This window comes from Xiphias gladius, chromosome 18 (assembly GCF_016859285.1).
Source record: "Xiphias gladius isolate SHS-SW01 ecotype Sanya breed wild chromosome 18, ASM1685928v1, whole genome shotgun sequence".
Lineage (NCBI taxonomy): Eukaryota > Metazoa > Chordata > Actinopteri > Istiophoriformes > Xiphiidae > Xiphias > Xiphias gladius.
Window position 1 is genome coordinate 18,872,503 of NC_053417.1, and position 27,703 is coordinate 18,900,205.

At 41.3% G+C, this 27,703-nt stretch overlaps 2 protein-coding genes across 2 annotated transcripts in view; both read right to left on the reverse strand.

Moving 5' to 3' along the window:
* The window catches only part of LOC120803303 (dedicator of cytokinesis protein 3-like), a 48,515-nt gene extending 34,293 nt beyond the window's left edge, over positions 1-14,222 (reverse strand). Inside the window, exons 1-4 of the mRNA XM_040151644.1 lie at positions 14,122-14,222; positions 7,429-7,512; positions 5,967-6,007; positions 3,670-3,725 (exon numbers count right to left, since the gene is read on the reverse strand). Coding sequence (XP_040007578.1) covers positions 3,670-3,725; positions 5,967-6,007; positions 7,429-7,512; positions 14,122-14,158 — 218 coding nt within the window. The 5' untranslated portion in view covers positions 14,159-14,222. The remainder of the gene's footprint in view (positions 1-3,669; positions 3,726-5,966; positions 6,008-7,428; positions 7,513-14,121) is intronic.
* Positions 14,223-19,999: 5,777 nt separating this feature from the next.
* Positions 20,000-27,703, reverse strand: part of LOC120804569 (DDB1- and CUL4-associated factor 1-like) — a 19,724-nt gene continuing 12,020 nt past the window's right edge. The window contains 10 exon segments of the mRNA XM_040154080.1: positions 20,000-21,324; positions 23,766-24,039; positions 24,167-24,262; positions 24,377-24,450; positions 24,650-24,754; positions 25,275-25,368; positions 25,922-26,155; positions 26,270-26,354; positions 26,864-26,946; positions 27,508-27,703. The exon segment at positions 27,508-27,703 is cut by the window's right edge and continues 3 nt beyond it. Coding sequence (XP_040010014.1) covers positions 21,269-21,324; positions 23,766-24,039; positions 24,167-24,262; positions 24,377-24,450; positions 24,650-24,754; positions 25,275-25,368; positions 25,922-26,155; positions 26,270-26,354; positions 26,864-26,946; positions 27,508-27,703 — 1,297 coding nt within the window. The 3' untranslated portion in view covers positions 20,000-21,268.

A 27,703-nucleotide genomic window follows, 5' to 3' on the forward strand; every position in this document is an offset into this window, starting at 1 on the left:
ATTCTGTGACCACCATAAAGTGTGACCATAGGGGTCACTGTTGCATGATTATCACTTAACATAAGTGGTTGTTACGACTTACGTTAATCATATTATTAAGATGCTGTATATTTTTTTTCAGTTTCCGGGCACAGCAGGGTCGCAATACTGATGAACTGTGTCAGGAAGTTTGATCTTTATTCTAATGTGCATCTTTTGATCGCCTTAAAAATTGTGACCATACTATGTCTAGAGAATTAAACAAAAATATGCAGTCTATCTAAATATTGTCAGGCACTTGCCTTTCTTTCACCCATTTTAAAGACTGAACAACATTATTAGCTACAACTACAGTAAAATCCATACAAAAGCACCCTCTTTGGTCCTGCTACAGTAGTCACAGAATATGGTCCAATGCCAGCAGTAAGCAAGGTGGTAGCTTGGCGTCAGGGCTGTGGGGGAAATGCACCTAGTGGTGACGCCAAAATTGTTTTATTGACATGTTGTGTCTTCTTTGCTGACTTGCTAATGTTACTCTCTGGTTACATTCAGGAACCACCTGGTTTAGTTCACAGTTGCAGGGTAAGGGATGGGTCTTAAGTTAGCTATTGATGGTCAGTAAATAACTCCAAACCACAGACTGGCTGCTTGTTAAACTACAATGTCTCGTTTTGCATTTCAACATACTGTACGTTATATACCGAAGAAGAAACATGTGGGTGCCCAGGCTTCGAAGTTGTTTAAAAGGCACCTTTGATTGTAAAGTAACGCGTAATGTAACAAATTACTTTTGCTATTGAGTAAATAGCAAAGTAATGTAATTACTTTTTAAATGGGTAAATGTGTAATGTCTAAATGATTACATTCTTCAAGTAACTAACCCAACACTTACAAATACACAAACATATAAAACCACGTGCATGCATGTCGCTGCTTCAAGACAGCTTTTTAAGGATTTAACAGCTATGAAATGACAAAGAGGTGGTATCATGAAGAGTAAGGATATTTTTCTGGCTGTGGTTAGAAATGGGGGAGGAGCTCCCCTGTGAAAACCACAAGAACCATCCTTCCTGTGTGACCACATTCATAGGGAAACATTAAACCAAAGGTTAGATCTCTTGTGACACTTTGCACTTTACTCACTAGGCTCTGACCTATGCTGCAAAGAATGAACTTTGAAACTGTATCATTGTTTTTGCAACGAGGGAAACATCTCCATTACACGATGAATCAGGTTGATTGTCTGTGGCGAGGATGCTTTGGGAGAACTACAGAGATGCAGTAGGTGCGTCACCTCATTAACTCCATGAGACAGGTTTCCCAAAGTGCAACTCCCGGAGCGAGGGGGTATAATAATGTCAATTTCCAAGTCTGTACTTTTAATTGTTTGAGTGCAAACAAGAGTCCTCCTGCTATGTGGTAACTCAACTGGAGGGTGGTGATATAACAGCAAACTCCCAGTCCACAATGAGCCACCGAACCCAGCCTGCAGATTTAACATCCATGAGTTCAGGCTGATAAAGAGCTCTGCTGCCTGCCTTTCTCTTCGTCTTTATTCTACCCTCTACTGCCATGGACGGCTATTGTGACAGGAACTGTAGATGACCGCTGTGTGTACGTTTGTGTGTGCGCGTGTGTGTGTGCGTGCGCGCAGGCATGTCAGCAGCTGTCAGGTGGTAATTCTCTTGAAGATTAGATTAGATTAAATTAGATGACAACGCGGGAGGGATACACATGCCCTGACACTGATCCGTTGATGAATCTATATCACACTCTCTGTGTAATGAGGGAGGGAGGGCTCCTGACCAGTACAGAATAAACACAAGAGTTTTTTTATTGTCATAGCACATATCGTCCTCCAGTATGTCTCATTAAAGTTGTGGTAGCAATGGACCTGTGGAGACAAACCACTGCTGATGTTGTATACAATAGGTCTTCAGTATTTTGAACTGCACACCCCTCCTACATAAAATACCTTGTGCTGCAATAAATTTAACTTGCTGAGTTTACTATATGTGTCTCTTTAATAATAAACACCCATAAAGTGAATGACACAGATAATGTAATGTTTCATATATATGCACTAGGTATTCCCTCTCTCTAATCTTAATGTGGCTGCTAGGTTTAACTATTGCTGGTCCTAAGGGTGGGCAATATGGATTAAACCTTCTTTCATGGCATTTGTAATTTTACATTGTGATTTCCTTACATGTATACTGTGAATTTTCCTGGAAATACAGTTTATAGACGATAACAGATGGGAATTACTGTTAATTTCAGAATTAAGTACCTGATAAATCAATGTACTTCTTCACACCGACGCAAAAATCCTGTCAACCCAAGTTTGCCAGAAGGACATTCAGCTCACTGCGGATAGTGGCCTAGTACAGGCAGGCATATTACAGATATCGCTACATCGTCATATCGCCCAAGCCAAGCCTGTTTTTGCATGTATTTATATTCACATTGTGTCACAGAGACATGCTTCGTTCTCCTACAGTCATAAATCCAGGAAATTTTAAAGCTGTCCTGACACAGTATGTTCTTTATGTAACAAAAATTGTACATTTAAAAAATAAAATGTATAACTGCTACGAGCTCCACTGACCAAGGATTGTTGGTAATCTCAGATTAATATAGATCTTTCCAGCATTACCAAATACATGCACGGCATAGGTTAATATGAATTCCTGTATATTGTTACGTCTCCAAATATTTGCAGACCCTCGGCAGGACATTTTTAAAGCGCGATTAGGGATGCACCAATCCAGGACTGTGTGGGTGTGGTTTGATTAGATTTGATTGACAGTCTGGGTAACATGAAAAAAACACCCCACAACTGTCTCACATTTTAAACATATATACCCCATCCCTCATAGTAAGAAGCTGATTGAGAAAACAGGTTTCTTTAGAATACGGTTTCTTTATCTGTGTCAACAGGAATTTCTGTGTTTCTGTTATTAGTTACATTCATTCATTCACAGAGGGGTGCAGAAATTAAACCACAGAAATGCCTGGCCCTATGTTTCCAAGGAGTTGCACGCAATCAGGTATACAAAGTTTAAATTTATCGAACAGAGATCACTGGCATCGGATCGGCACTTGGTATCGGCAGATACCCTGTGATGATTTATTGGAATCAGCAAAAAATCTGAAGAAAAATTGTTGGGTTAGATGTGAAACCCAGCAGATTTCAATGTTTTGCATGGTTACAGCTAAAAGGGTTAAGTGGCTCGATAATATGGTTTCCTGTCTTTATTTGGAGGAGATTAGGAACTCCTCATCTGACTCATACTGTAAATTTGTTAAGACTTTGGGTCCCTTAATTGATAATATCAGAAAGCAAATTGACTCAGCTGCAGTTAAGTAGTGTATGTTGACTTATGCATGAGTGTGTATGAGTGTGGCTTAATATACAGTTTATTTGAACTACCTTTTAAGTTGTACTAATTGTCCATCCCCAGGCCGGCAAAACGTATGGAAATTCCCAGCCAATATGGACATTTCCATCACCGTGGCTGTGGACACTGGAGATACAGCATATCTGGGCTTGCATGGACCATTATTTGCTACTCTGGCAACCTTTTCTGCTTTTTGGGTATGTTTGTTGGTGTATCAGGGTGGGGTATATACTTGCTCTGAAAGTTCAAGCTCAAATTAAAAAACAAAACAAAAGCCCAAACAACTCACCCTCTGTTGGTCACTGTGGATTTCTTCAAGTGGACATAGCTGACTGGGAAAATACCCTTTGGACAGAAGAGGGAGAGAAGATGTTAGCGAGTGTGACAGGATTAGATTTTTAATTCTAGTTTCATCACATAAACAAAATGTAAGGCATTTTATTATGTTTCTGTTATTAGGTAATCTAGCCTAAACCGTGTTGAATGCTACAATTGAAAAGGAAAAAAAAAAAAAAAAAAAGAGATTTTACATTTCTGCTGGCGACACATTATATGCTGAAGGAAGTGCAAGACCACACTTCCTTTGTATATATTTTGACAATGTCTGCTTTGCTGTGTGCTAACATTTTCTGCCATGCAAAGGAAAATAAATGTGAGCCCATATTGTTGTAGCGCGCAAGACTACAGAGACGAGAGGCAGAGCAATGTGCAGGAGCCCTATAGTGGCTTGGCTTAGCAGGGGAAGGGCATGAGAGACTGAGTGGTGCCAACTGCCACCCTTGCAGTTCACCTTTCTTATTGTAATCTGCCAGATGTGAAGAATTGGCCACTGTGAACACAACTAATTCTCTCAGCACAGAGAGAGTATGGGGGCGAATGAATGTGGGCAGCGGAGTACATAACAAAATGGAGGGGTGTTAGTAAGAACTGTAAATAGCTGATGAGAGTAGAGAAGGACAGCTTGTAGCCACTAACACCTACATTTACCAGGACTGGACAGCTTTTTTGCTTTCTTTAAAACATTCCAGCAGTATCACATATCACTTCAGCTTCTGACATTTCAGTTTAAAGCAGAGCAAACATACAAAATAGCAACAACAAAAAAAATGTTCGTAAAAATATAGCTGGTATTTGTGTTTCTGGTTATACTACTGTTTGTTCTGTGGATATGCAGGCTTTACATCTTTGTTCTCCAACTTTGTCCAACGACTTTCCAGACTGCACAGCTACAGGTTATCAAGGATGAAGCCTGTCATAAACATTCTTTACTGAACAATCAGTCCTATGGGAGGAAGATGTGTCAGTCATATTTAATAACCATTTACTGCAGTGCAGAATATTGATCTGTTAGGATTGATGGTGTTGTATTGTTCAGAGTTCTGCACCTACAGTCTCTTCCTACTGAGAAGTGTGCAGAGGATTTATCACATAAATGCTGCATGGACAAACTCTGAACTGAGAATTGAGAGGTTTAAATTCAATCGCTCCATCTTGCCTTCCATCCGAACCTTTCTTTTTATGCTTTAATCAAAGATATAACCCCACAACAAGTGTTGCTGTATCTGTCCCGCAGCAGTCACTGTTGAAAACAATTTATTAAGTGTTATGGAATAGAACTGAACTGCCATTTTATTAAAACAAAACAAAACAAAAAAGCTTATTTTGGTATGATGACTGCTTTTCAGATTACTAATTGCTCCATCTGCTGGCAGAAAAGGAAAAAAAATAGATTTTTTGCAAATTCTGCAAAGGAGGGAAAACAGCGCAGTAATAATACTGCATACTCTCAGAGTGGAGGGTCCATGATGCAGTGATCTGTAAAGAGCCATCCTACAATTTAAAAGAAAATGATAGGGCCTAATACCAAGGTGTGCATCATGCAAATATGATGTACTTGCGATGCATACGACTGATATTTTCTTGTCATTATATGGTACGTGCTGTACATTTTGGTTTTTTTTGTTTTTTCACCATTTGTAAATATCTTTTTGAAGATGGCATTACATTTAGTGCTTCTGTGCTATGAAGTCAGAACAACTTGGTTAAAAGCACCTCACCCACAAATACGGGTCAGGAGATTTCTATTTTTGTCAAATCAAAGCTCTATTCAATAAGTTAATCAGTCATTAAGGCCTTTGTTGTCTAGACAAAGTTATTTCTGGGATGCATATCTCTCACATTACATTATCATTATCATTCACAAAAATGCATTGGTCTTTGATAGAAGCCTGATGTGAAGATCACTTCGCTTTACAGGGCAACCAGTTTTACAGATGTGTTGGTGTCACTTCATTTGTCTGACAGATAGTTTACCTTATATTAAACAGTTGGTGGCCAACCATTTTTTTAGTTAGCATCTGGAAAAATGCTGCCTTATTAATGCATAGGTAAATATATGTACAGGTTTAATTTTCAAATGACAAAACTGATTGTTGAATTTTTTTGTCTTTATGCCTTGTGCTTTAAATATGAGTCTTGCAATGCATTTTCTTCACTCTGAATGCATTTGAATTCACAATACTGTACGTAGCCAGTAGCAATCAACACAATGTCAAACCAGTAATTTGTGTATGCCGTTATAATTACCTTGATAGATGGCTTCTTGGTGGAAAAGCCTCTGTACCAACCTAAAGGAAGATCAGAATGCACATCAGGAAACCTCGCTACCACACAAACAAACTATTATACAGTATACAGTATGTAACATTTTGCTGTGGTACTTGGTAATATGGTGAAGTGTGTCATGTTTACATGTTACCTGACTGTAACAGTAAACAAATATATTTATATATATAATTTTTAGCTAACTATTCATCAAACTTGCATCAGCCTTGACTATCTTAACCTAGCATAGCTAAGCACTGTTGCAGGAAAGTCAGTGTGATTTCCACTAAACAGCTTAAACAAAATTAATAAAATGTTTTTGCCCTGTCCTATTGACCATTAAAAGCAAACCATGTCATTTTAACTGATGCTGTGGATACTTCAGAGTCTCTTAATTTACTGGCCATGAAGTCGTTTAGCATAGTAACCGATAACAGGGATTTCATTAGCAAGCAGTTAGCAAGGCTAAACCAAGACATAGGTCTGATGGATAAAAATAACTGTAGTGACTGAAAAAGTAACAAATTTCAAAATTCGAACTGTAAAGCTGTTGTTGGTGCTGGAGGTTCCAAGATGGCCCCATTTGTTTGCCCTGAAACAATGCCATGACGCCAAGATGGTTAACAGAAAGGGCTGTAGCCCGGATTTTAGAAATACTGCGGTCATGAGTCAAGGTCTCCCAAACCTCCCCACCCCAAACCCAAAAAAGAAACTTCCTAATCTATTTAAATTATTTGGATTTCTCATATTTCATATAGTTCACGTAAATCACATTTTCCTCTGGAAATCAACAACTACTCACAAACTGAACTAATTAACAAAGAGTAAAATGTGTCTTTGTTTATAATTAGTACCACATTACATAGTTCCTAACAGAAAATTGTTAGCAAATTACGGGCCGAAGTGTTAATGTTTTATTTCTCAACATAAAGGTCTAAATGCTGTTTCAAAGCCCTCTCCATCCAGGAATAAAATTCTGGTGCATAAATACCAAATCCTTTAATAATATATTTGGCCTAAAAGTAGTCTAATTTAAATACTGAATCTAAGGAGACTGGAATAAGCCTAAAAATAAGTAGTAGTTTATGTTTTAACTAAAGAATGTAGACTTTTCTCAGGTTTCCAAAAAACTTTCCAGAAAAAAATACACAACATCAGGGGCTAAAGTGGGATTTGTCAGGTCGGGGGATCTGGTGTAAGATCCAGTTTAGCGGTGCAGCGGGGGGGCATGCTCTCATGTGCAACCCGAATGACAGGTACACAGAGAGGCCCAGTAAAGAGAGACAGGGCTGGTAAAAACCTAATGGATTTTTTGACGGTCCACTGGCCCTCATTATTATGTATGAAACTGCCAATCACATTTATTTACTTATTAATCAAAGGAAACCCACTTTAACCCCTGCATAACAGTTTGCACTGCCATAGGAAAACTGACTGCTTTTACCTTCACTCTTCTCCAGTATCTGTACAGTTTCCCCAATCTCCAGGACCAGGGCCTGACATATTGATGATCGGAAGTTGCAGATCACTGTGCAGAGAAAAAGAAACAGTAAAGAAGAAATATTTGACTTAATTGTAGTTTTATATAAGTATTGAATGTCAACAGAAATTACATTACAGATAAAGATCTCTGCCTGGTTTCATCTAATGTGATCTCTGATTAAGTGAGGTGCATCCCCTACACTGCTGTGTCTCGAAACAGCATATGTTTTGAGGTTGTAGCAGGGCAGTTGTTGCAGCTTTTTAATAAGCTGTTTATTGCAAACATCTAAGCACAGTGTCACACAGGAACCACTGCTTAGCGAACTGTAAACAAGCTCCCACCCTGAAGTGGGTAGTCATTTTAATAGGCAATAAATTCTTAAGCGGCCTGATTTTTATGCAATGTTAAGTTAATTGAACTGTCTCCCAAAATAGAGCCCACACAGGCTGCTAAGTAGTATGGCTTAACGCTGCTTTATCATAAATCGGTATTAGCATAGACCTTCCATGCCACCTGCTTTTGCAGCATCATGCAGTCTTTGACCATACACAGAAAACATCTTGTGTCTCAAACCCTGATTAAGAACACGATTATTCCTCAGGGGATGTTTGCCACAGTAAAGGCCCCTGGAAACTGTTTTTATCTATGCAGCACTGCAGTTCGCTGTGTAACATACAGTGTACAAGCCTCAGTAAAGACAAACTTGTTTAATAATGACAGGAGTCCACTGACAATTTTAAAAACCTACAAATGGCGGCCCTTCAAGGAGAGTTTGGCGTGAATCATTATGCTAATGAACCAACCAGGGGACCCACTGAGGGGGAGGAAGAGAAGGAGGGGCTTGGGCTCGGCTCCGTTGCCTGTTTGAGGGTAACGAGTGCTCAGTTCCTGTGCTCGGGTAACTATGGCAACAGATCATCCACAAACTGGAAAGCTTTCTTCACTGTTATTGCTGCGGGGATCTGGGCATTTTTAAATGGCAAGCTTATGGATGCTGCATGGTACTAGAGTTCAAGCCAAGCGTATTGGGCATATATTAGAGGGGAGAGAGATGGATAGACTTAAAGAGCATCCTTGTCACCTTTTTCAGTTTGCCTCGGGCTCTTTTCCAGCCAGGGCTAAGTATTTCCTATTAGAGAGTTCTATTATTTAATGGGCTCTATTTCATTGGAATTGCAAAACCTGCAATCATGCCATTCGTAAACTCTTCAGCGAAGGCTACGTCAGAACAAAATGAGATTATCATGTTCATCTGTGATTGAAAAATTTGGCTGCTGACTGTAGCCAACATGTTTTAAAAGGCAGTCATTTGCTAAGAGCTCAATTTGGGGCCCTCAGTTGTTGGAACTTACATTCCCCCCACTACAACACCACAGAGTACAACAACTGAATTCATCAAAGGTCTGAGAAGCTACAGCTTTAACATTAGACATATGAAGTTTGCCAAAGTGCCAACCTTATAACAACATGATGGGGACTGAATCATTCTTCCAAAAAGTCCAAATGCAACAATATTCCAAACTAATAATTTGAGAAAAACATGTGTTGACTTTAAAAACACTTACCAGTAAAATCAAGCTTTTAATCTTGTGTTTAGTGTATTTTACATGATACAAGACGTATCTCGAGCAAAATAAGCAGTCAACACCATGGCTGAGTATTTCCACTTTGGAAGTGCAGTGCACCAGTGACAGTCTCAAAAAACAGGGATTCAGACGGCCCTGGTTTCATACATCACATAACTAAGAAACCAATCCCGTCGACTTGCAGGATGGGGCAAAAGAAACTTGAAACCTCCAGCGCAGAGGGAACTTGTCAGTACTGAGAGCTAGAGTTTGCATTAGCACAACCACTCACGTTGTGTCAGCCACTGCCAGTTAAGAGCTAACAAGCTCCCAAACAACATAAACAAGTACTAGATTCTAACTACACTACCATTCTGACAATTTTGGTGCACAACAGACTCCTCGTCTGAGTCTGGGTGTGACTGTGGCTCAAACATAAACATTAACTTTTTATGTGGGAAAACCATGTTAAGCAAAATATTAATCACAGCAGAATATTTTTACCTTCTTTAAAATGTGTCTGGAGGGGAACTTTAAATGCTTTAGATTTAATAAACTAAACAGGTTCATCAGATTCATCACAACAGAGTGGATAGTTACTCTGTGTTATCAACAGGCAAAATATAAACTCAAACCACACAACATTCTCTACTAATTTTCTGTGTTGGCGTGAAGTGAGAACACAAGCTGGAGTTGATTTTCCATAACTGCACCTGGTCACCACCACCACCAGCTCTTACAAGACAAAAGAAGCAATATTCCCGTGTTATTTTATGCAGAAAGTTATAATATTCAAGCCCAGCAAGCTGACCCTATCTATGGTGTCACACCGATCACCTGTTACCAAGAATCACAAGGGGAGAAATCACTCAGTGAGTATCAAGCACCATAGTTTAAAATCAACATTAGACTCAGTGAACCAGAGATAATCTGTTGCTCAATTGTAAAATAAGTTTTAAAATCATTTCAACAGCCTGTGTGAGAATTAATATTGCTCTCTCTCTGTTGTGTTATTATTTTCTAACTCGCTGTTCTTCACCAGCAGTGCTGCCACCCATGGTGCGTAGGAAAAAAGCCTAATATAACCAGAGTGGTCATATCATGTGGGAACAGATTTTTTTCTCTTAAATAGGAAGCCTATGAGTGAACACTGACAACCCCCACCTTCGCTTGTTGATTGAATCCTGCAGTGTTGCAGTGTAAAAGGGGCTTTTATGCGATGATTGCAGGTAAATGTGGCAATTCAGAGCTCTCCACATTGCCAATACAGAGAGCTGTAGCACCATGAACACTATCTATGTTGAGAGGTTTGCCTTGTATCACAGGCACACACGCGTATCGCATTAGCAAACTGTAATACCATTCAGAGTTTTGAATATGTTCACGTTACATTTACTATGTATCTGGTAGCTACAGTTTTAACTTGCACTGACAACAAATCCACTGATAACATATGCAGTCCAGAAGCAATAATTTCACTATATACTCTGTGGGACATCAGTGTAAGGTACTTTTGTTTGAGTCTCACCTTTGACCTGTTTCCCTTATTTACCTGTCACTTTCCTGTGTCCTGAGAAATGTCGAGACAGATGTGTGCTTTATCTGTGGCAAAATGTATTGTTCTTTTGTACAATGGAGGAAGTGGGACTAGTGCAACCGTTCAGTGTACATACTGTACATGCTGTTGTGTATTACAAAAAGGTTTTATGGCTGTATGTGATATAATGAAGCTCAAAACCGAGCATGTATGGCCCAGTGACCTTGCATTAGAATCGGTGAGACACACATGCACTACCTCACTGTACAATGACCCACACGGGAGAAATATTCTGCAGAGAAAGGGGAGAGGTCATCAAAAACCTGCCATGGCAACAGTAAACACAATTATGGCTTATAAATTGTCTGCTGTGTTTTTTTTTTTCTCCAAAACAACTGATTGCTAATGGCACCCCTGTACTGAGGAACATTTTATTAAGAGGACATGGTGCTCATCTAAACCACAGCACTGAAATGAACTTATTTTCTTGGGTTTTCTTAGTCCTTTTAGTTCCAGTCTCAATCACAACTGGCATAACTGAGGCTGAAAAGCTTTCACTGAATGCATCCTGAAACCATTCCAGTAATGCAATGCGAGGATGCAGACCATGAAGGTCCTGCTTTCCTGGCTTGAGTAGTCCTGTCCCAGATCGAGCAACGTTCAAAATTACACAACGGTCTTTGGGCTTCGCCCACTGAGTCATGTTGTTCGGCACGACTTGAATGCACACTCACTTACTCAGACACATTACTGCAGTGAAGTCCTGCTAACCTAGGGATTTCTGCCACACAGGCAGAGGGGCATTTTACCATATCTGATATCAAGTCAGTGTCACAGAAATCTTGGTAGTCTACCAGAATGCAGTGTTGTGTGTAGCTGCGAGACGATGAAAATGACGGTCACACAGGCAAAAATGCATATATTTATTGTACTGGTGTGCATGTCAATGAAGCCCCATTAAACTGCAGTACCAATAACCTTTGAGATGCATTGCCCATGATGAATCCAAGAGGTGCTCACCCAAATGAGGCTGAGCAACTTTCATTCGGAGATTTTTTTGAAGGGCTAAAATCATGGCCAAAAGTATGGAGAAATGCTACCGTGGGCTACAATGATCCCTCTAAGCCCACCCTGAGTTGAACAATAACTCGTTTGCTCTGTTACGATCGCATTTGATCCCAGAGTTGTCCATTTGAGATTGTGGTGGCCTAGTCGGCTTGATTATCATTTTACATACTGCTACAGTAGTTTGTGTCTGAGTCACGTCCTTGTGTCCACAGATGAAGCCAGCTGATTCATTTCACTCTCTCTCGTGTGGGCAGGTACTGACTTACAGTCAGAGCTCTTTCCAATAAAAGTGTAGAGAAATTCTCTCAATGTTGCTGCTTATATGAGAGATATCCATCAGTGACTCATTTGCAAATAACAGAATGAAAAAAGTTGAACTTACAGAACCAAATGATATCAAGAATACTGGAACGACGCTTGATTAGGGAATTAATGGTTATACACTTGAAAATCTATTAGTCATTTATCAGTTGAAATTCCAATATTTTAAACTTACAACCTCACAGTTAACTTTTTTTTATTGCATAATGAGTATTTAATGTTGGGTACGTTTGACATTTTACAGACAAATTATTAAACGAGGAACAAAACAAGTGATTATAGCTTAATTAGCAATTCAAATTATCATCAGTTGCAGTTCCAGAGTGGAAAGAGCTGGGCAGCACAACAGTATATGCAATGCCGGCCTTTGCTACCACTCCGCAAGTGATTTACAAACTAACATTATTTCTTGCATAAACACAACCAAGAACAAAATAATGAATAGGCAGCGGTCCTGAGAAATGCATTAACACTTCATGAGGTGGTCTCCAACTGTTTCCTGTTTAGACGGAGCTCATTAAGATAACCCAACAGAAAAAAAAGAAGAAAAAAGAAAGGCCTGACTGGCTGGTGATAGACCACAACTCTGTTTCATATCGGTGTATGGTAATATTGGTGAGAGACAATTTACGGGCAATGACAAAATAAGTCAGGAAGATAGGGAAATGTGAAAAATAGTGCCACTAATGACACGGATGAGGCAGGGGAACAAATGATGACAGGCCACGGGGGCTGTATTGCCGGTTAACTTAGCAGGGCCTGCAGCGTGGGCATCTACAGCGATGCTGGGGAAACATTGGCCCTGGCCCGTCAACGCGTTCTCGGAGGCTCGGGGCGACTAGAGTCGTTTGGGCTGCTGTGACCCGGTACAGTAATGTACTGGTGTAGGTACACGGGAGCTCCGCGTCCCCGCATTCCAGCACCGCGGACAGCGCCGGGTGACTCCTCGCCGACCGACGCGGAGGCTGCGCCGAGCTGTTGCTTCATCACACAAGCCTGCCCCCCCCCACCCCCGCTTTCCCCTCTCACTGCCCCCATCACGATGGTATGTGCGCTTGAAAAAAGAAAACTGCGGTGATTCGGACGAAGGCACGGGCGGCCGGACGCTCTGCGGCCGCCAGAAGCGGGGACAGCACGGGGGACGCGCTCAGCCCGCGGTCTTGACCAAACGATCATGACAAATGTAATGCCTCCAAACAAAGTGTGTGTGTGTGTGTGTGTGTGTGTGGGCGTGTGTATGCGTGTGGGTATCATGTGCGAGCCAGCGTGAGTAGCCCTGCAAGTAACAAGCTGTAGAGCATCTGGACATGACTCATTCCGCCAATGAAAACCCTCTGTAGTATAATCCTACGCTATAGACGCTCTTGCCGTGGCAGTGGGGCTCAGCGGTCGGTCTATAGTGCTCGTATGTTCTCCCCCCGACAGACTCTGCACAGCTCGTTTTGACGTTCGCTGTCTTTCCTGAGATCCGATTGGAGCACTGCTGATCCCGCGCGTTCACCTCTTTGCCAGAGGTCAAAGTGCACACACGCAGGGGAGGAAGTGCAGAGTGGGGCACAGCGCAGTCCCTGTCACTGCAGCGGCAAACAGCAGCAAACAGCAGCAGTCGGGCAGTCTTCCGTCTACAGGTAGACTCCCGTTTCACTCCAGCCTACACCTGTTGGAGGTACGCAGTCACGATGCCCCCTTGTGGTTTCAACACGAATCGACCCACCCCCACCAAACTCCCCCCCACCCCCCCCTTTCCAGATACGCTTATGAAAAGAAAAGGATATAATGCTACACTGACGTTTTTACAAAACCCAAAAAAAAAACTAAGAGCAAGAACTTGTTTTAAAGCACCGCCCGCGGCTGTGTACAGACTCCGATAGCATCTTTAAAGGTGGTGGGTTGTGGGCTGTATCATCCCACGCAATTTCCCCTTTCTATGCAGTCACTGGCCGCGTACATCAGCCATTAGAAGTGTATGTGTTTTTCATTGGGTGTAATGGCCATAATAACAGGGGTGGGAATGGGCAGTGTAGCCTGCGCGAGGTATCGATGAACAAATATTTGGGTGTTCCTGATGCACAAAGTGCCGTCCCAACGCTGTATGACTAAAGTCAATTCAGAAGCCAGAAGCCAAACGTCGTAAATTAACAATAAAGGAAGCAATTGACTCACCAACTCCGATTTTCTCCTCCTCTGTAGGTATCCACATATTTGGTTATTTTCCCTCCGGTAGAGCAAGCCACATTATGTCGAGACCGTGAGACGATGCTGCTAAAAAAAAAAAAAAAAAAAAAAATCAGAGCTGAGGGCTACAAATTATCCTGGCTGCTCATACATGGGACTACATGTCTCAGCCGGAATCAGTACCCTGACGTTTGTGTGTGCAAGGGGGGGGTGGGGGGGTGGGGGGATGGGGGGAGGTATTGGGGAGGGGGAGGTGAGGGGGGAGGAAGGACCATCAAAGCCTCAATATCTCCGCTCTATTATGTCCCGGCGTGTGTCTCCAGTCTGATGCAGTCTCCGTGTCCACCTAAAGCAACGCGCGCACACACGCGCAGCCACACGGGCAACGCACGCACGCACGCACACGCTGAGCGGGTTTTTCTGCTCTCCAAAAAAGCTGTTGTGGCAACCGCATTTCAAGTGGAACAGAAAGGTTTCTTTTCCTCGAAGCTTATTTATTTGATTTCTTTGTTTTTCTCTGTTTCTCACCCCCCCCACACACACACACGCACACGCACACACACACACCCCAGCCAATCGCGCTTAAGTCCAGCCGATCCACAATAGGCTGCTCAGCCGGCGTGAACGCGCAGAGTCGGTCGGTAATTAGCAGGTAATGGGTCGCGATATTGTTCACCGATCCGAACTGTCGAGCCGGCGCAAGCAAATACTGGCAAAACTGCACTAAACCATAAGCTGCGCCATCTTCATGGTCGTCACATGACTCGTTTTGTCAACACTGATGTGTCAAACATTTGCAAATATATGCGCCCTCTCCCTCTCCCTCTCTCTCTCTCCTCTCTCTCTCTCTCTCTCTCTCTCTCTCTCTGCATGGCAGTTGCATCCATCACAAACACAAACTGCATTTTCTGCTGCTAGGATGCTGGCTGGCTGGCTGGCAGTCTGCCTCCTCTGGCCGAATGTGTTGCTCTGCGTGCCGCTGGCCGTGAAGTAGCCCCCGGTGTTACAGGCCGGGCCGGACCATGTGGGGAAAGCACCTCCTGGTCGAGTCGTTTCAAAGAAACAGACCCACTACCCGCGATGCTTTGTCATAGTGCGGTCAACCTCCCACACGGATGAGATGCCACCGGTTCCTAACCGACGGCCAATTTCCCCTTCGAAATTGACTGACGTGGATTTCCCACTAGACCTAGTCCTCCATACCGCAGCAGCGTTTTACTGTACATGTTTGAATTCATATCAAGTGCTGAGCTCAGTCCCTCGAACTAAGTCTTTTTGTGTTTGTTTTGATATGTGATTCATTCTGTTAACTGTTATATTTTCTAATCATTTTAATTCCACACACGAAGGTTTAAATGCAGTTTCAAAGCCTCGAACTTCTTGGAAACAAAATTCTAATGGGGAAGAAGTAGGGAACTATTTATTTATGTACTTATTAATCTTTTGTAGGCCTCAAAAAGTCAAAAAATGAATATATTGAATCAAAATATTCTGTAATTGGCATTTAAAAATACCAACTATGTATTTTTTTTTTAATTGTAGAAAGTAAATTGCCTCCAGGAGTCTGAAACTATAGTTGTGAAAAAACAAGGACATGCCTTGTGTGTTCTCAGTGGTAGCTGCAGCCCTGAAGTCAACAAACTCAGATCGCACAGATTTCACTAACGTAGAGGAAACAGTTTGAGTGAGGGCCGATTGGTTTGGGTTGTAATGATGTACAGTATATTTGATGCAATGCATTCAGTCGAGACTCGTGCACAAAGTACCAACGTGTGGGTTTATCGCACACCGGTTTATTCTGAGGTGAGTCACTGCCGTTAAACTAGTCTGTGGGTCAATGACGAACACCGTACACATTACTCAGCTGTGAGGCTTTAAGTCTGCGGAGTCACAGTCTACTCAAATCCACCGGTATGACCCTCTCATTACTTCAGTATGGCTGAATGGCACAAGACTTTAGGCCACCATACGGCACAGAACACGTTCAGCAAGCACGGCCTAATACTGGTGAGCCTTTCAGGAACACTTTATGTTTTACCCTGAAAATGCTCCTCTGCCGGGCTGTCTCGCCCAGACCTTGACTTGGACATTTTAACTCCTCCATGCTGTCGGAAGACGACACACGTTTAAGAGCCGATGTGTTAAACCAGATGAATATCTGATGCGTTCATCCCTAAAAATTTTTACCATACAGCATCTCACCCATCGCTCACTGCATGTGTGGTCTTTTCAGAGCATTAGGCTTTCTTGTCCTATAGACTAGGCAATCATGACTATAAAAACAGCATGATTTGGTGAATATTGAGCGTCCAGTGAGTTTGAGGTAGTGTGGGAGGGAGGACAGTATCCAGTGGGGTAATTTCTCTCCATCACAGCGACGCCGTGACTGACTCCCATCTGTCTATTACTTCAAGTGGAACACTGTGGGCGGTATTCCAATCGCATACATAAAGCTAGAGGCGTGTGGGGTGTTTTATAAGCGAAATATGCATCCCAGCTAATAAACATGTGACAAAAAAATAAAATCTAACAAATTATAAGCTTCCATCATGCTTGCAGAGAATGTGCTCAAGGGACACTACTGCATGCAAATGGAAAAAAACGAAGCAAAACAGATATTTTAAATGGTCATAAGAGTTTAAATGCACTTATCATTTTTCTGACAATGATTTACTTTTTAAGTGCCATGGCCACATTTAGCTACTGCTGTGATCAACACTGTGAGCAGGAGACACTGGTCCACTGCAAACAGGGACTGCCTAATACAGTGAGGGCTGCCATGTGTTTCAACGCTCCCGAAGCCGGCAGACAGTAGGAGCCAGTCGAGGAGGTAATAAGAAGCATGTCCCACCATCTCATCCATCAGCTGCCATCACAGAAACACACACGCTTATCTCGTTACACTCCTCGGGATCATACATTCAATGCACTCAGTGCCCCTTGTGCACATGGACAGACGTGCATCTGCAGCCAGCCAGCCAGCCAGCCAGCCAGCCAGCCACACACACACACAAACACAAAATTAAGGATTTATTTGATCCCTGTTAATGTAGTTCTGGTGAGAATTTTAATGTGTTCTATTGTTAACTGTGGGGGAGGCCACAGGAAAATTTAGTGGCAAATCCCTGCGTGCACAATTCAGCAATCCAGAGACCTCAGTGATGTCACTTTATGGAAATGTAAGGCACAGAAAACACCCTGAGGAACATTTCAGTCTTAAAAATGTGATTATTCACATTCTACAAAAGTATAGCAGAGCCAATACATATATTTAACCTCGGCTGCTACTCAAGAGTTAATGCAAATGCAGAATTTCCTTGGCAGGTTGTCTCTTAGCTCAATTTCTTGCATCATTTCTCCCACTTGAAAGCAGCATGGGAAACTGTAATCTCATCTTACTGGACATCGCAATAATTTGCCAAAACTAACTTTACTGGTAATTAAAGTCGAGGCATACTGTTGACAGAATTCACATATTAAAACACAGTATTAAAGAGTCAAATACCTCTGAACTTCTAGACCCTTTATCTGGGTTGCATGTTGCTTTTGAAACAGGAGGGATGTAAAGGTGCTGCAGGCCATTTTGGTGGCAAGTAAAAGAACCAACCACTAGAAATTGGCTTAATTCAGCATCACCAACTGTACATTAGAAGCTTGGTATGAAATAATTTTTGAAATTTTTAACTTGGAAAAGTTTACTTATTCTTCGACGATCCAAAAAGACAAATTCTATCAAATTTGGAAGGAATGGATCGAAGTTATAACCCCAGTATGAGCGGACTTAATTTGATTCCACATATGTTTCATTCTTCCTTCCTCTTCATGATGGGAATCGCGGAAATGTAAGATCCCTTGGTTCTTATGTATACAGTATGGAAGAACGTTAAATTGGAACACTGGTTACGGAGTGGAGCAGAAGTGCACGTATGTACATGTTGGGATGTAAACGCAAACCTGTGGGTACATGGGCGAGTACAGATGTGTATGTAGTAGATATAAACACGCAGTGTATGCATGAGTGTATAAATGGATATGTATATTCCTTCTGTTGGTGACGATGGATGACTGGAAGCTTACCTGAAGTCTGAGGTGTTGAGTTATTATTGCTGTTTCTAATGGCCTCCTCTTTTGCATATACTTTTACAGTGATATATATATATATATACACATACACACACACACACACACACACACACACACGTATATATACACACACACACACACACACACACACAAACACACACACACACACTTATATATACACAAATATACCCACATATAAACACAGATATACACAAATATAGACATATACATATACCCACATACGCACATATATATATATAAAAACTGAAAGAGCTTTTTGCTTTTTATATCTCCTTTGACATTGTCTTTTCCAAATAAAAATAAACTTTTAAAAAAGCATGACATGTAACATTATTATAACCTTCATAATAATCAGGTAGCCTCAATGAGATCAAGATCTCTTATGGAAACCTACCCGAGTGCTGCAGAAGAAATGGAAATAAAACAGAAAACACACACAACAAAACACAGCCAGTCACACAGAAACGGGCATATACACAGACACAGACATCTATAAAATGTTCAAAATTTAAATTTTAAATTCATCCAGTGATATGAGACTTTCAACTTTTAAAGTCCTGTCTTTTTCACTCCATTTACATGGTGCCAAGTACTGGCAAAAAGCTCCAGTTCAGGACTTACCTGTGAGGTATCAAGAGTTGGCCAGTTCTAAGATTTGGTCTGACGAACTGTAGTTTTAAATTTGGGAAAAAATGTGATATACTGAGGCTTTAGTAGGATACATTTACAAACAATAGTAGTAGTGTGTAGTTCTCATCTTGTTGCCAATAAGGTGGAATGAGCAACATGAGAGTACAGGATATCTACACAGTCAGACACAGACATGATGGTCAATCGCACAATAGTTTTCTGTCCTCAACAGAAAAACACACTTTATACTGACATTGGAAACTAATTTTTATCTTCACACTCTGTGGCAGAATGTGAAGCACATGAGGTTTAAAAGACTCCTATCAAACCAAATTCCTAGATACTTAATATAAAATTGAATAACTTGAATTTCAGTGTACGTTTGAGGTTATGCAGAGATGGAGGAATCTAAACATGGCTTGATTTGGAGAAGAGATGTGCATACAAGATTGTACTATCTGCATAAAAAGGGATACGTCTGTGGTAGAGTAATACTACTGTTTATGTAAGTTGTAAAAAAAAAAATAGCAGACCAAGCACAGAACCTTGTGGTCCTTGGTTATTAAAAGGGAGGTTGATCGGAGACTAGGGCTGCAACTAACAATTGTTTTCATCAAGGATTAATCTGCAGATTATTTTCTCATAATTGTTTTGTCCATGTCAGAAAATAGTTCAAACTGCCTGTTATAATGCCTGTCTTCAAGTGTCTTTTTTCCAACCAGCAGTCTGAAACCCAGTCTGAAATTAAAGTTTCGTATCATGTGCAACAAAGAAATGCATCACATCCTCACGAGATAGGCTGGAACCAGCAAACATTTTCAATTTTTGCTTTACAAATGATTAAAAAAATTATTCAGTTAATTAAATAGACTAATCAATTAATTACTTAAAAACTAATATTTTAAACTCTCTATGGGGCCATCAGTAAAGATCACCTATGTTCTATCAAACCACAGGTAAGCTCCTTGCTTGCAGTTGACCTAATATGATGATCAAGTTTGTGTGTAAATCAGATCTTGATATTTGATCTGCTTTTGGCACCAGTTTCCCTTTTAAAAAGACACACATTTTAAGAAACCTCTGCTGTAAAGGCTTATTCATTAAAGAAGCACACAAAACTAAGTTTGCAGCTTTATTTATAGTAAAAATACTTTAGATACATACAAGCTGTACATAAATTGTCTCAAGAAACTCAAATAAAAGTCTCCTTTTGCAAAAGAAAACAGGTAAAATGAATAGGTACAAGGCAAAAACATGAGAAAATCCTGCAATGTTTGCACTGCTTTCACAAAGTGTGCAAGTGCTAAGTATGTTTTCACAATGCTGAGAGTATGAAGTTTCCTGTCAGTCAATCAGAGGAAACATGCACTGAAAAGATTATGGTTTGCTGGATTTTGCTGTGATCACCTATTTCCAATGTTTTAAGCTCTCTTTCAAGATTGACAAAGATTCAATTGAATGGAGTTTACTATAGTATCAGTCCTGAACCAAAGTCACTGTGATAAATCCTCAGTTTTCTTACATAAAACCAAGTTTCACCAGACAGCACAGTCTTTTTAATAAACATCCACTGAACCCAAATTCATGCGTGGCTCAACATAGGGATGTGAAATAACACAATGGTAGAGTGCTGTAGAAGCCTCTATACAGTATGTCTGTCATGTGCTGACTAGTTATGGTTTCTTCGGCAATTCAAGAGCACCAAGCTGATTAATTTCTCTATTTACATGATGAAATCAGGAGGTGATGTTCACAAATGGCACTGCTGTTTGTGGCGTTTTGGTCATTGGTTTATGGTGAGGTAAAACCTGAAAGTGGGGTTGACGCTTCATGAACCATTGGCAACATGTTTGTGCATTACATTAGCTGCCTAATTCAATACTTTAGTATGTTTTTGTGATTATTCCAGGTGGTCTGTTGAAGTACAAGCTTGAGAGGGCAATGTATTCTCTGCCATACGAATGGAGACCCATAGCCCTGTAGTGTAAGCCGTTTCCCCTACAAAGACTAATCCGCGGCCAAACAGAGGCTTACAAAGTGAGTGAGTCCATATCAAATGAAGAGGTTCATTTAAAGAGCCGCTAATGTGATAAAATATAAAACTTTTCTTCACTGCATCTACACAATGGCCTTTCCAATCATCATCAAGCCCACTTTTGTTTTTATAAAACTATATCATATACAATCATTTTTGCCCACCAGTAGGTCAATTTCCTTGGTCTTGTCACTCCCAAAGTGTGCAGACACCTACTGTTTCAAACTGGCAGTGCTCAAAATTATCTCCCACCTTATCTGCTGATATTCTCCTCTTTTCTTGCCTCCTGTTCTGCAGGTCCAAAGTCTGAGAGGCAGAAGTCTTGACACGTTGTCTGGTTCCTCGGTCCCAGATGCCGAAGGCTCCTCACTCGTTCAGGGATAAGATGATGTCATCCTCAAGGTCAGAGTTGTCGGAACTGTCTGTTTGTGCAATAGACAAATACAGATTTAGAAATGTAGGGATACAGAGACGTGGTGCTGTAGAGGTCAGTGGGTAAGTAGGAAAACTGCCAAAAAGGCAAAAAGAGAGCAGCTTTGGCATAATGCGAAAGAGCACAACATCGACTTTTTTCTTTGCAAATTCATGCTTTCTCTGTCACTCACTCTCTCAACATCCGAAATACACAAACTCAGCAGTTTTTAAATTCCACCGGGAAGGACGACATTTCCTCACAGTGACCAGACAAGCATGAAAACACAGAAACTGGACCAAAATTCAGCCTTGATGCATCATTAACCTGAGACTCTTTGGAGTAGAGTGGAGTGTGTTGGGGAAGCCTCCGAGCATGCACTTTGGCAACAGATTCTCGGACACAAGTCTCATTTTATGTGTGTTTCTGGTGTTAATTTGTTCTAAATTGCGCTCTTCCAGTTTACACACTTCAACTACTGTTATACAACAAGTTATTTTGGGTGAATGCAGTTATACCAGAAGTGATGTGTGTTCTCTGATTAAGCAAATTTAATAGTTTCAGTGAATAGTTTTTGGTACACAAAGTAATTTACCTTTAGTTTATAAACGTATTCCAGTTAAAAATAAATTGTTGAAATCCTTGTAAATAAAGTCTGTACTTATGATGCACATGCAATCAATAAATTTTAGCCTTCAAATGACAAAACCCTGTCAATAATGTCAGATGTCTTTTAACATTCAGAAAAGTTTTACCTGAGTTCATGTCTTTCTTTTTTAGGGTTGATAAGGGTACCTAAGTTATTTTACTATGTATTTTATCATATGTACAATACAGTATTTATTTAACTCTTTATTATGAAAATTAAATAAAACCAACTGATTCTAAGGTTTTCTCAAGAACCCAAAGGTTTTCATCTACAATCATCATCCCTTGAAGCAGTGTTTCTCACAAAATTCGGTTCTATTTGTGGTGGCAGTTCCCCTAAATTAATTAAATAATACTGTATATAAGGCGCTCCGCTGCAAATATTTAAATTGCCAAGCACTTTGTGACATATAAATAACTGAACAACAAACAGCTCTACCTCTGTTTTTGCTGTCAATCTCACCTGTTGCTGCTATCCCTAGCTGGCTCTCTCACAGCAGCAGCATGTTGGCTGCTGTCCTCCTCCTCCTCTCCTACATCCCTCTCTCTTTCTGACCCTCTCTTGAAGCTATCCCTTACTGACACGCTCCTGTTGCTTCAGCTGCCACAGCAGCACTGGCTGAAGCCTGGAAATATTCGACACAAATGAATTGGTGCAGCTAATCACAGTGGTCGGACTGTGCGACTTTCCCCGTGTGTGTTATCTTTAGTTAGCTAGGCACTCTGTTTTGCTAATACCTCCGGTCCAGACCGTGCGCCTCCTCGGGACGAGCCCTTTTGAGTCTTGGAAAATATTTTTACAGTAATCATCTGGACTGAGGGAGCAAACATTCGGGGTCAGAGTTGGAGAATAAACATTGACGCTATCCACCTGCAGGGGCAGTTGATATTGATTAGCAACTATGCTAGCCGTCCTCTCTGCGGGGGAAAGCCAACAACAGTCGCTCCTACCGCGCATGATCATGATTCAGACTGTGCACGGAGAGGAGGGGCTATTCACAGAAACTTGTTCACGGCGAGAATGTTGTGCCATAATTCCGCCTCGCCCTTCTGTGTAAAATGTATAAACACGGAATTTAAGGGGGGGGGCGCACAGTTGTTCCGGCAATAAGCCAGAGGTGGTGGGGGTGGTCACAGAGCTGGATCGACATCTGTGTGAAAAGGAGAACGGCAGGACAGACGCTGACGCTGTTGCTGCACGTCACGCCTCTGGGTACGGAACACCAGCGTGCTATGTTAAGTTGCATGCTGGGGGGGGGGGGGCTGAGCCAATCAACACGCCGCACGCAACTCTACGGAGAAATAAGATTTTACCCATTTGAAACAGTAAAAAAAAAAAAAGAAAAAATAAAGAAAAATCAATATGTGGCAGACAATGTTGCCACAAATAAATCAAGTTATGGGAAACACTGCTCTAAGGAATGAAGTCATTTGTATGTGAAAATGACTTCAGCTATGGGGTTTACCTTAAAAAGGTCTTTGTCATAAACAAGCAAACTGTGAATAAACCTGCATTTTTGCAGGCTTGGGCTCTAAAAACATCTGCAGATACATTTTATGGCAGCTTTGAAGAACTGAAAAGTCCAACAGTGAAAGCTAACTTGGTTATCCACAAAACAAAGCACAGGGCCCAGGAAAGTTAAAAAGTAAACAAATCAACCTATAGACAAAAGAATTACGGAAGGCAAAAAATTATGTAATCAAGACATTTTAAAGCCTGGATCGAATATGATTCAACACCTTGTAAGACTTTATATGAGCCTATGGGCGCCCTACATGTAGTTCACTGGAAGCACTGCTCACCATTGTCAACATCCAGATCAACATCGTCGTTATCAGAGTCATCTTCGTCATTGTCATCCTCATCGTCGTCATCCCCGACGTCGACGTCCTCCTCAAGGAGACGAGCCACCTCCTCATCAGAGGGAGAGAATTCATCATTCCCATCATCCTCCTCTTCGTCATCCTCATCCTCTCCGCCATTCTCGTTCTCTAGCTCGGCGATAAGGGGATCCGTATCGACATCATCATCTGAGTCCTCGTCGTCATCATCGTCTTCCTCCTGATCATCATCCTCCTGGTGCGCAGATGACAACCAAGGACATTTGTTCAAATTAATTTCTATCACTGATTTCATTTCATTCATTCCTATTCTATCCAAAGAGGCCGTACTTTATCATAAGATAAAAGAACAAAGTACGAACCTGATCCTCCTCGTCCTCCTCCTCTTCCTCTGCAAGTCTTTGCCGGCCAACTTCATACAGCCTGCAGACCGTGTCGGTGTTAACTGAGTCTTGGTTCTATGAGACAGATGCAGAAAGAAAATTATTTCATATTCTTACAGATACAAAAATTATCACAACCTCTAAGCAAAAATAATTGCATTTTAAAGCCACCCGATGACAAGTATTTACCTCAATCACAGCTAGGTAGCAGTCTTTTGTGTCTGTGCAAAGGTCAAATATATTCCTCTTGACATCAATAGTGGCTGAGAGAAGAGCAAAGAACACTTCAGTAGTCAACTTTTGAAAATGTTACAAGTAGCAAGATAAAATATTAAAGTAAATAAAAATGATTACTACCTACTACAGGGTATAGTATATAACGTATCCATGTATAATAATTACTTGTCATGAAAGTCTTTGAGGAAAAATCAATTAAAGTGAGATGAGGGCAGAAAGCCTTACCAATTGGTTTGTAGTCTGTGGCATTAAAGGTCCTAAACGACGAACCAAATGGACTTTTCATCTGCATCTCCATCATGTCGTCTTCATCATCAGCTTGCAACATTGCTGCAAAAACAAAAGAGCCACGGCAAGTGGGAGAGAGAAAAAAAACACTGTGCACAGCAAGCTGGTTAGCCAGGTTTCTGGCTCCTGAAAGGTTCAAGTGGTGTTGTATGGGCAGAGCCATTACAGCATGCCCACTTCTCTTCCAGTGAGGTGGCGTGAACCAGCTGGTTCTGTCTGGTGCCAGTCCAACACTGATCCTTCTGCCCATATGGTTCTGAGTGACTGGGGTATCAACTGCGTGCACACACACACACACGCGCACACACACGCACGCACGCACACACACACACACACACACACACACACACACACACACACACACACACACAAATGCGCACACACACACCCTTACAGGCTCTGTTCACACCTCTCTCCAAAGACACACATGCCCACTTTGCTACATAATCACCAGCTTTCCTCTCAAACACACTTTTCACACACTTGCACTAACTGTGGAGTGAGATGTAGGCTTGATGCCAAACGCTCTACATTTCACAGTGCAGTGGTTTTGTGTATTTACCTCCGTAGATGACGGTGCCGTTGTTGTTGAAGACTATTCTGCACTGGTCCAGAGCAGGAACTGTGTGGAGGAGGTGGAAGGTCCGCAGATCCCACTGAAACTCAAGCTAAGGACCATGACATTCTTTTTCATTTGTATCAACTAAATCTGCTACGAATTTAATTACACAGAGATTAAAACCAGCTCCAGGGTAGTAAAATCAATTTTTAGTGCAATACATATTTAATGTTTGGCAGTGAAATAAAAGCTTAATAGTCATCCCATCATTGGAGCAAAACACATTCTATCACTGATACAAGCACCTCCTGAATGTAATCACTTTTAGCCTTCAACTTTAGCAATTCTTTTAGCAGTAAATTAAACTATGAATCACTGCAGCAGATGTAAACTGTATATTCAGAGGACTAAAACAAACATTTCAGAGTTTTTTAATATACAAATTTTTTGTACCACCTATTCGACAGACACAGATGCACTCATTGTACTGCCTCACACTTTTCATGGAGAGATAAGGGATGAGTTGGGCTTCAATTAACTATTTACCAGTCAAAAAAAAAATGCACAAACTCGCTTAAAAGCTCCAAAAACTGCATGTCTCCTACTGAACTGTACTCTAATCAGCCCAAGTATTTAAGTCTCAAGGATACAATTTCCGTGTTTATGATGACCTCCAGGCCGTTGGGATGGAACACACCGCTGATGTTCATGTTGAATTTGTCAAACTTGTGGATGGCCTGAGCCGTGCGCACGTCCCACAGCACGCCGTCGTTCAGTACCAGGTCATCTGTGGGGTTGAAGGTGGCACAGTTCCGCTTGTAGTTGTTAGCCAGGTCTGGGTTGTTGAGACTCAGAGTTACCTGCCCCGTCTGGATGTCATAAATCTGGCAAAGAGAAGAGCTGAATGTGAGCATTCACCATTTTACTTCAAGTTATTCTGTGTTTAATATTTCATAATGTGATGTTCAAAAAAAGAAAAAAAATGCTGTCATACGTACACGTGCTATATGTTCCTTAGTTCCAATGACACGATCTTGTGAAAGCTTACTGAACTCCACATAATGGTCACCCAGAAAGGAATGCCTGGAGACAACAAGAGCAATATTTCAACATTTAAATCGAAAACATGCGGCCAGTATGACTGCAAAAGCCGAACAGTTTAAACTTAAAGACATTGCAGAAAAACTCGGAATCAGTCGGCAGAGACTCAGTATTACGTTGGTTAAACTGTGCGGATGAATGAAGCCAAGTGCTTGTGTTCCATGAACTGAAGACTGCAGCCCCTAGGCTGTTAGCGTGCATAATTAAACAGCATGTCGTCTCCTTTTTTGGCAGCTCCCTCTTTTGCCAACATAAAGCTGTTGTACCATTGGGTGGACGAGACCACATTTACAGACTCACAGAAAGGCACAAGTCCCTATTTGAACTGTTGATCGATAGTCTGTGGTCAGACAGGAGTCATGTGATATGTGCTTTCTGGCCATTTCGAACTCCAGATGTTCCAATATCTGAGACTGTTATTTAAAAGAATGCATTTTGTATATAGCTGGTGAAAAAATATGAATTCAATCTCCTGTACAAACATCACTTACTTCATGATGAACACTGATTTCATGCCCCACAGTGCAGACAGAGGGTAACTCCAAGAGGCTGACGTTAACAGCAGAGAGCCATCCTAAAAATATAAAATTTGTTGGTTCAAGATTCCCTCCAGACATGCTTTACGACATATAACAGACTCAGCTTGGAATTACAATGTGTCTAATATGGGTTTTCCACAAAAAAGCTCAGATACCTCATTAAAAATTCTTAAAATTACACCTACTCCTTCTCCCTCTTGAAAAAAAAAAAATAATAATACAAAAAATAAAAATCAAGAATATACAAACGTGCAAATATTTTGTTTTTTTTAGAACCACTGGATGTAAGATGTCTTCTGCTTCGCTGAGAAATCCATTCTCTGTGTATGTTTCCTTATCACACTTGTGTATGTTGCATACTGAACACAAGGAGCACAAGGAAACTTTCCCCCTTCAGAAGAAGAATCAGAAAAACTCACACGCGTACATGAATCTGCACAGTCAAGGTCAAACATCCAATAAGCAAAACACATTTTCAAGTGGAGGGGACCTTTATATATTTTACATGTTAGAGGACAAGTAAGATTACATGCAGCAGCTACAACAACTAGACATAATCTAAAATTGCTGGTGTATTGGTAGCTTTCCCTACTGACCCGTGAGGGCTCCAGGTGAGTGATGGCCGAACTGTGACAGCTGTAGCTGGCTTCCTCCTGGCCTGTAAACACATTGTAGAGCTTGAGCTGCCCTGTGCACGTCCCAAGCATCAGGAACCGCTCGCGAGCTGAGAAGGCACAACACATGAATCCACTCTCATCCTCGTCAGCCTCCCTGAACACGGAGATGGGACGG